At 33.1% G+C, this 10,024-nt stretch overlaps 1 protein-coding gene across 2 annotated transcripts; it reads left to right on the top strand.

Annotated features, from left to right (window-relative positions):
* Positions 1–6,270: 6,270 nt before the first annotated feature.
* Positions 6,271–9,723, top strand: LOC113718718 (cysteine-rich receptor-like protein kinase 10). 2 transcript variants are annotated; one of them, XM_027243619.2, is made up of 7 exons: positions 6,271–7,213; positions 7,647–7,781; positions 7,886–8,007; positions 8,106–8,316; positions 8,440–8,677; positions 8,852–8,999; positions 9,113–9,723. In XM_027243619.2, the coding sequence occupies exons 1-7, from the start codon at positions 6,376–6,378 to the stop codon at positions 9,446–9,448; spliced, it is 2,028 nt and encodes a 675-aa protein (XP_027099420.2). In that variant the 5' UTR covers positions 6,271–6,375; the 3' UTR covers positions 9,449–9,723. The 2 variants fall into 2 exon arrangements, with proteins under 2 accessions (XP_027099420.2, XP_071928827.1); XM_072072726.1 differs by lacking the exon at positions 6,271–7,213 and adding an exon at positions 7,238–7,485.
* Positions 9,724–10,024: the final 301 nt, after the last annotated feature.

The following is a 10,024-nucleotide window of genomic DNA, read 5'->3' as shown; positions in this document are numbered from 1 at the left end:
CTCAAATCATAGAGTACCAAATGCTTTTCAAAGATTTGAAAAATGAAAACATCAGTCTGCCTGAGAAATTTGTTGCAAGCATGCTAATTGAAAACTGTCAGAATCATCGACTAATTACAAAAAGAACTTGAAGCACAAGCAGAAAAATTACACCATTGAGGAACTTGTGAAACACATCTTTATTGAAAATTCTAATAGGAAGGAATTAAGAGCTGTCAAAGCCAAGTAGATGGCTTTCAAAGCCAACTTGGTGCAAAACAACAATAAAAGGTACACTAACAAGTCCCAAAATTACAAGGCCAAAAATCCCAATTGTAAGAAAAATAGAGACAATTGCAACGTTTGTGGAAAACCAGGACACCATGCTGCCCAATATAGATACAGAGATAGAGGCGAAAAAGCAAATGCTAATCCTCCTAAGGTTAATTTAACCGAAGGAGATGAAATAATTGATGTAGTCATTATCAAGTGAACATTGCAGACAATATGAAAGAATGGGTGGTAGAATCTAGGGTTATTCGGCACATATCTGTAAATCGAGAAGCATTTACCTCCTATACTCCAATAGGGGATGATGAAGATGTGGTCTACCTTGGAGATTCATAAACTGCTAAAGTTCAGAGTAAGGGCAAAGTGCTCTTGAAACTCACTTCAGGAAAAACTTTGGCGGTGCATGGGCCAAACATTCTGGCAAACCTGATTTTTGTGGCTTTGCAGGGAAAAGTTTGGGTGAATGTGTCATTCGAATTAGATAAAATTGTAATGACAAAAAATAATGTGTTTGTGGGCAAAGACTAGTGTAACCAGGGACTTTTTGTACTTAACATTTTCTATATGATCAATGAAAATGCCTCTTCTTCTGCTTATATTGCTGATTCCATTTCTTTATGCTATGTTAGTTGAAGACATGTTAACACTAGCTATATCAAGAAAATACAAACTATGACTAGAGGAGGTAAAAAATATAATATTATTTTTATAAATGATTATTTTAGATATACCGAACTATACTTATTTAGAAATAAAGATGACACTCATAATGCCTTTTTATATTATAAGTCTGAAGTAGAAAATTAACTTAATAAGAAAATGAAAGGAATTAGATCTGATAGGGGGGGTCAATACTTAGCCTTAGATAAATTTTGTAAACATGAAGGTATAATATATGAAATAACACCTCCTTATTTACCAAAATCTAATAGGGTAGTTGAAAGCAAAAATAGTACACTAAAAGAAATGATGAATTCCATATTAATTAGTTCTCATATTTTTGATAATTTGTAGGGAGAAGCTATATTACCTGCATGTTACCTACAAAATAAAATTTCACATAAAAAGACTGGCAAAAAACCTTATGAGTTACAAAAAAATTATAAACCAACTTTAAAATATTTAAAAGTATGGGGGGTGTCTTACTAAAGTATTATTGCCTGAACCTAAAAAAAGAAAATTAGGTTCTAAAACTTCTGATTGTATATTTATTGGATATGCTAAATATAGTGTTGCATATAGGTTTCTTATTTTAAGGAGTGATGTGCTTGATTGTAATATAATTATTGAGACAAAGAATGCTGAGTTCTTTGAACATATTTTTTCACTATCTAATAACTTCTCATGTACGTTTTGAAATAAATAGAGAAATAACCTCTAATGAGAAATTGAGAAGGAATAAAAGACTAAGAAAAGAATTTTCTTATGCAAATGATTTTCAAACCTTTCTTGTTGATAATGATTCTTTCACTTATTTTGACACTATTTCTTCTTCCGATTGCAAGTTTTGGAAAGAAGCAATTAAATCTGAAATTAATTCTATTATGAAAAATAAAATCTGAACTTTGGTAGATTTATCCATTGGTTGCAAATGGATTTTTAAAAGAAAATATAATTCTAATGGCTCTATAGAAAATTACAAAGGTCGTTTAGTAGCAAAAACATTTTCTCAAAAAGGAAATATTGACTATTTTGACATATTTGCACCAATAATACGAATTTCTTCCATTCATATTTTATTTGTTTTGGTTTCTATCTATAAATTTTTGTTCTTCAGATGGATGTTAAAGTAGCCTTTTAAAATGTTGATTTAGAAGAAAAAATTTACATGACTCAACCTAAAGGTTATGTTGTAATTGGACAAGAAAATAAGGTTTGTAAATTAGTTAAATCTCTTTATGATCTAAAACAAGCTCCTAAACAATGGTATGAAAAATTTGATCAAGTTTTGATAAGAGAAGGATTTTCATTTGTAGATATTAAAGTTGTAAATGATCAATATATAATAATTAGCTTATATGTGGATGACATGCTTATATTTGGTACAAGGCTAAATATTTTTAATAGTACTAAAGATTTTTTGTCTTCTAATTTTGATATGAAAGATTTGGGTGAATAAAAAATGATATTGGGTGTTAAAATCATAAGGAGAGATGATGGTGTCACAAGAACATTATATAGAGAGATTTCTTGGGAAGTTTGAAATTTTTGATGTGACACCTATAAGTACCTCTTATGATGCTAACACTCAATTCAAGAAAAATAATAGTGACTCAATTGGTTAGTCTAAATATGCTCAAATTATTGGGAGTCTGATGCATTCGATGAATTTCACAAAACCTGATATAGCTTATGCCGTGTGTAGACTGAGTAGATATACTCACAATCCCAATAACAAGCTTGGTTTGCACTAGTCAAACTAATGCAATATTTGAGAGGTACGATGGATTATGGTATCTTGTATTGTGGATTTTCCAATGTATTAGAGGGATACAGTGATGTTAATTGGATCTTTAATTCAAATGAGACAAAATCTACTAGTGGTTATGTGTTCATCCTTGATTGTGGTGCAATAACATAGAATCAGTTAGACAGACAATCATTGCTAGATCAACTATGAAATTAGAGCTTATAACTCTCGAGCTGGCTGGTTCTAAAGCCGATTGGTTGAGAAATTTATTGACCAATATTCCACCAACTAAGAACCTGTTGCCTCCAGTGTCTATATACTGTGATTGTCGAGCAGCAATTGCTATTATTAAAAACAAGTCCTATAATTATAAAAGTCAACACATGAAATTGAAACATGATATCGTAAAGCAAATACTTAGAGATGGAATAATTTTCACTGATTTTGTAAAGTCAGAGTTGAACTTAGCCGATACTAAGCCTGGGAGAAGAAAATTAATTCTTTAAACTATAGGAGAAATGGGACTTAAGCTAATAAATTGTCAATAAAGATGGTTGCCCAACCTATGTGATTGAATTACCATCTTTAAGGTTCATATGGGTAATAACAAGTCAATATTGACTGTAAAACACTTCGAATTTAAGTCCCTTCTGAGGTGAGTGTTTTGACTACTAGTAGCTGTGAGGTTGAGTTTAAAACTTTTAACGAATGCATATTCCTTTGAGATGGTGTATTTAAGCAGTATACACTTAATGAATTCACCTATATGAAAATGGAGTGAGCTGCTCCAATAAGATATTTTTAACCGAATCTTCAGAGCTCTCATGAATAATCAGACAGGTGCATGGCCTAAAAGCACAAAATAGCTTTCAACAGTAAATTGTGGGTTGCAATGTGATTGATAAAATCTCGGTCATACATCAAGAGTTATTGGTTTATAGAAATTCATATTTCACTAATAATTCTGTTGGTCATGTTTTGTCAATCTAAGTTTGATTGATAATCCAAAAGACACCAAACTAATTACATTACACCCAAACAAATCCAGCAGATTATTTTTTTATTTACTCTTTTGTCCAAGACCTTTTGAAGTAGGAAGGAAATTGTTGTAAATAATTGAGTATTTCAAAAGATTTTGTCCCACATTGGAAAGCCAAAGAGACTTCCAATCACCTTTTAATGTTTAGTTTCTTATCGGACTTGTGTTAAGTTGGTAATTAGTGTGGGTTTGTGTGCATGAGAGGAAAGTTGAGTTGGACCTATCTAGTGCAAATTGATGGATTTGCCTCCCTGTAGTTTTCATGCTCAACAGAGAGGCTTGTAAATTACACTAACCTCCCCTCTAGTTTTTGCAAAGTCAAGGATCACTACTCTTAATTTTTAAATAGCAGCTACCTTTCTCTTGGTTGTTAGATAATATCAAAAGCTTCCCCTATCAATAATTAAGGGAAGAAAATTAATTTATCTAGTGATAAATTAACTTCAATATCCCCAAAATGCCCTTATAGTGACATAAGTAAATATTTCAAAAGTCTAAGAAAAAAGGGTAGGGTAAGTTTTTCTTTGCTTCAAATTTATGCTTACCAAAAATTGATGACATCTAATTGTATGTATAACCATAAAAGTTGCCCATCCATCACCTTTGTTTTTCATTTTTTAAAATTAAGTGCTTCTGTTTTCAAAAGTAAATTCACAATACTCTTTTTCTGTATTAACTTTCAGTCTTAATTTTTTTATTTAATGTTCACATATATATATAAGTTGGGATTTCATAGGATTAAAGAATTTGATAAATGTAGGGTTAAACATATCTCATTTTGTTTGAATCTATTTTATTATAGGAGCAGATACACGTGCACACCTATTTATTTTGATAGGTAAGAATAAAAAATCTACAATATATAATAAAACTACAAATAGAGAAAGTCTTCGAATTTCATGAATTAAACTTTTTTCTTTTTCTTCCTTCTGTGAGAAAATTAAAACTCTTTGTTTTAACAACTTTCTTTGGTTTAATATGAACAAGAAAAGTAAAGGCTAAAGTTGTAATTTCAAAAAATAATAGATTGTGGTTGGATGAAAATTATTGGTAATGGAGATCTTGTTATTTTAAATCAAGAGAGGAGGTCCCTAACTTTTCAAAAACTAAAGGAGAAGTTAGTGTAATTTATCCTAGAACTTATTGAATATTTTGATTTCCTAAACTTTGGATATAGAACCCAAACTTCTCTAGACTGAAATTTGAGCCTGCAGTCCAGCTTTCTCTTTTCTAGATGCAAAAGTTTGCTAGAGCTATTTTAGTTCCATGTTGAAGACTAGGGGTGAAATACATATATATATATATATATATATATATATATATATATATACATATCTATATTTTGGTAATAAAAAGTTTGGATAGATCTGGTTCCTGTCACCACCACGAAATATGGCATATTAGGTTAATGAAAAAAAAATTTTGTTTAGGATTGAAAGCATTAAACCCTCTTTGAATTTTATCCCCAGTTACACTTTATTTTTATCCTCCCTCCCCTTCAACTCAATAAATAGGCATATTGCCCCATTGCTTTATATATTTAGGACAAAAGTACTCATTCCATATTAATTATTATTTATTCTTTTTTCTCTTTTTTGTCCTTTTTCTTCTTGTCCATTTTTTTTTTAAATTTTTTTGGGTTTTCTTCCTTCTCTCATGTGACTAACTGCTTTCTTCTCTTTACTATTATTATTTACATTTTATTTTTTATTTTTTATTTTTTATTTTTTTGATCCCATACCCTTCCTACCCGCAACTAACAAGTACATGATTTGAATTCTAAACTTGACAATGGGGAAGACTCTAATAGCTTGATTTTAGTTTTCTTGAACTTATTCTTTATTTATTTCTATATTTATAAATTTTTGTTATTAGAATTAATAATGAAATAAAGTCTATATATAACCAAGTATATATTATCTATATGCATAAACTATTTCATATATTATTTAAATCAATACGTTTAGAGTTTAAAATAAATTAATTTTTAATGACAAATATAACAAATTCAGATTGAAATAATATGGTAGTTAATCAACAAATAAAAAACGTAAATAAAAATATTAGTTACTCGGGATGTACTTTTAAATATTAAGTAATTTAAAGTCCTAGTCTGTTAATATCTTTTTAAATAGTCAAATTGCTAGTAATATACACTCTTATAATGACATGCAGATATTAATTTTTTACTGGTTTGTCTTGAATTTTCTAATAGAGTAAATAAATAAAACAAGAATGAATTCTTCGAGGAAATTCCTTGGAGAAATTAGGTACATTTGGAAAATTCTTCGAGGAAGACTTGTACTCGCTTAAAGGAGACACGGCAGTTGAGTTGACTGGACCTCGATCCCAGTATCCGGTTTTATTAATCTGCAGAATATCGTGCAAAAAAGACAAAGCATGGAAGTGTGGGGCGCCCTCACTTTTTCACTCCCGTCAGCATCAACGACAAAGACTTTCGTTACTTTCCTGATTCCTGTTTTCACACAAGAAAGAACGTGGAAGCAGGATGACCAGCTAATCTTTCAGAAGTTTTCCTAAGTGACTTCGTTCCCTGGCATAGTGGATTTCATACTAATATCTCAAGGTTCAAGCACGCCTGAATACAAAAATTGACAACTGTTTACTTTTGATCATCTACTTGATTCTGATCAAAATGATCTCCAGAAGTGTATTAATCTCTTGTTTCCTGCTAATTTGTATGATTAGCTTCGACACCAGACTGATTTATGCCGATGCTTGGTGCGACAATTCTGCATATAATCCTAACAGCACTGTTGGCAGAATGTATACAGACAACTTGAATTTCCTCCTTTCCATTCTATCCTCAAATGCTTCTTTGGCAAGCAGGAATGGCTTCTACAATTTCACTGCTGGCCATGACCCCTCTAACATGGTCTACGGCCTATTTAATTGTCGAGGAGATGTGAATCCCGATGGTTGTGGACGATGTGTAGCAAACGCCCGTGGGGATATTCTAAAGAAATGCTGGAATCAAACGACTGCTTTTATGTCGTACGACGACGAGTGCTTGTTGCGTTATTCAAATGAGTCCATGTTCTCCAGGGCCGATCAGGGGATCATCTTCTATAGGGTGAATAAACAGAATGCCACTGATCCAGACAAGTTCAACCAGGTCTTAAGTCATATCATGGATGACATAGCAAGTCAGGCTGCAAATGCTCGGTCAGGGAAGAAATTTGCTATCAAAGAAGAGGATTATTCCCCATTTCAGAGGAGATTATACGCCCTTGGACAGTGTACTCCAGATCTTTCCAGTCTTGACTGCGAGAATTGCCTTAGAAGCGCCATTTCTCAAATACCCACATACTGTAATAACCGTCAGGGCTGTAGATTTGCGTTTTTTAGCTGCAATATTAGGTATGAACTCTACAAGTTTTACAATTCTATAAGCCCAGCACCCGAGCCTGCATTGAGTCATCCTCCTACTCCTCCTCCTCCACTTCCTCCTTCCAATTCTACTAGTAGTGAAGGTAAGTTCCAGTTCTTAACAAAATGATATGAATTTATCTGAACTCTTAATTGTAATTTTGTTTTAGGATTAGTTAGTATTTCAAGTCTTTCACACTTGTAGCTATTGAGCCACACCTGGTAGTCAACAGCTATATTCATCAAGTTCTCACGTGGATTGTATAGATTTCATTACTTTTTTGCAGCCAATTGCTCGCTTAATGAAGCAGCGGAAGAAGAAATCCCGAATCTTTTTCTCTATATATAACTATGAAAACCACAAAAATCTCCATTGGTCAGTTATTTTGACAGAATCCAGTATGGGAATTTAAACTGTCTTATTTGTTAAAGATTTTAAAAGAATAAATGGATCTGAACATTTCACTTTTCAAATCCTTGCCTACTTTACTTTAAAAACAGATTTTTGAGCTAAAGAGCTTTTATTGATTTATTCAGAGGGGGGCGGAATCTCAACACAAACAATTGTTGCAATTGTTGTCCCAATATCTCTTGCCATTGTGCTATTGGTCGTGGGCTTCTGCATAGCAAGGAGACCCAGGAAGCCATATTTTGCCATTATGGAAACAAGCGGTAAATTATAAGGACTAAGAAGTGCAGTTGCAGTAAACACATTTACCATTCTTAAAGGGTCGATTCATTTAATTTTCACTAAGCTTGTACCATTTTTGCTGCAGGTGCAAGTGAAATCTCAACCGCAGAATCGTTACAATATAACCTCAGTGATATTCAAGCCGCCACGAACAATTTTGCCGTTGGAAACAGAATTGGAAAAGGTGGATTTGGACCTGTATACAAGGTGCGTTAAGTTTAAACCATTTTCAAGTATGCTGAAAATTTATGAATATGATCGTTGTCAATCAAAATTTTGCTTATACTTTGTTAATTTACAATCAGGGTACACTTCATAATGGACAAGAGATAGCTGTGAAAAGGCTATCAAGAAGCTCAGCTCAAGGTACAGAAGAATTTAAAAACGAAATTGCCCTGGTTGCTAGGCTTCAACACAGAAACCTGGTCCGACTACTTGGTTTCTGCTTGGAAGGAGATGAAAGAATACTCATCTATGAATTTGTGACCAACAAAAGTCTTGACTACTTTCTCTTTGGTTAGGTTCCAGTCAAACACCCTTGATTTATTTTGGAATTGATTGTCGAGTCTTTTTTGGAAATTAACAACTTTTGTAGTTAAAGAAACTAACAAAGACGTGCCATGTTTGATGATTGTATAGACCCAGAAAAGCAACCATTGTTGGACTGGTCAAGACGATTCAAGATCATAGGAGGAATAGCAAAAGGACTTCTTTATCTTCATGAAGATTCTCGACTTAGGATTATACATCGTGATCTTAAAGCCAGTAACGTATTATTAGACAGAAATATGAATCCAAAGATCGCTGATTTTGGCTTGGCAAGGCTCTTTGGAGTTGATCAATCTGAAGGAAATACAAGTAAAATCGCAGGAACATAGTAAGTTCTGCACCCACATCTTGTTATCTACATGGTTATATGATTGTAATAACACGATCCCACTATCTTTAAAACTCTAATATTTAATTACATTCTCTACATTTTGTCATCATCAGTTTTAAATTTTCAAATTGCTGAATCCTGAAGTGTATTACAAATGGTTCTAATTTGTAGTGGTTACATGGCTCCTGAATACTTGCACGGCTTGTTCTCTGTAAAATCAGACGTGTTCAGTTTTGGTGTTCTAATTTTAGAAATTCTGAGTGGCAAGAAGATCAGTCAGTTCAACCAAGCTCATGGAGGAGATGACCTTCTAAGCTATGTAAGTGCAAAATAAACATCTCATTTTCTTGGAATTCTCATTGGAGAGCTCTTTGTATACATTTGAATGAGACAATTTTATTCCACTATCATCACTTGCAATACATATTGCAGGCTTGGAGACAATGGAGGGATGGAACACCATTAGCATTGGTAGATCCAACAATCGGAGATACATATGCAAGAAATGAAGTTATTCGAAGCATCCATGTTGGCTTGCTGTGCGTTCAAGACGAAATTGAACAAAGGCCAACCATGGCTTCAATAGTTCTCATGCTCAATAGTAACTCTATAACGTTGCTTGCACCTAATCCGCCTGCATATTTTGGTCGTAGTAGAACACAAAGTTCACCTAACGATTTACCAGTATCTGATTCATCTACCAGCACCAAGTCAGCACCAAACCCGTCTATCAACGAAGTTTCAATCACTGAGTTACATCCCAGATAAACAACAGCAGAATGATAGACACCTCGAATCACGTCAAGTAGTTGCATAGGGAAAATTTGTCAAGATTTTGTAAGTTCATTTTTTAATTTATTGTTTTGTACTCAGCAGGTTTTTATCTGAATTCTAGTACAGAAAGGTCATGAATTTTGTATCCAAGAGGTGTAATAGGTTAGTGGCATTCTTCACTTTCGGTGCTTTGAGCATTTACTTACAATTAGTGATCAAGTGCTCTAGACAATGGTATTGAAAGATTGGAAGACAGCGTTATTGTTGCATTTGTCTCCTTATTGATTATTACTAATTGATGCTAAGCCGAGTGCTAATTTTTGACCATGTGCAAGAGCCGATTGCTTTTGTCTGCTTAGGCTCATTGATAGGAGAGGTTTTGATATGACCAGCCATCCAGACTATGTAGTCTCCGGCCGCAGTTGCTTTGGAGAATTCAGAGACTATGGTCAACTGCAAAGCCGCCAGAGTGTAATGACCATTTCAATTGGAAAAGAAAATATAGATGGTTTGACGATGGGATATATGATAAGAAAAGAATAGCACAAACAAGTATAATAATTGTATGAC

The sequence above is a fragment of the Coffea arabica genome, chromosome 11e (assembly GCF_036785885.1).
Source record: "Coffea arabica cultivar ET-39 chromosome 11e, Coffea Arabica ET-39 HiFi, whole genome shotgun sequence".
Classification (NCBI taxonomy): Eukaryota; Viridiplantae; Streptophyta; class Magnoliopsida; order Gentianales; family Rubiaceae; genus Coffea; species Coffea arabica.
Note: the sequence above shows the minus strand (reverse complement) of the source record. Positions and strands in the feature narration are given on the sequence as shown.

Coding starts and splice junctions, on each gene's coding strand:
- LOC113718718 (XM_027243619.2), top strand. CDS start 6,376: ATGATCTCCAGAAGTGTATTAATCTCTTGTTTCCTGCTAATTTGTATG. Junction 7,214..7,646: donor CAATTCTACTAGTAGTGAAG/GTAAGTTCCAGT, acceptor TGATTTATTCAG/AGGGGGGCGGAATCTCAACA. Junction 8,317..8,439: donor TCTTGACTACTTTCTCTTTG/GTTAGGTTCCAG, acceptor ATGATTGTATAG/ACCCAGAAAAGCAACCATTG.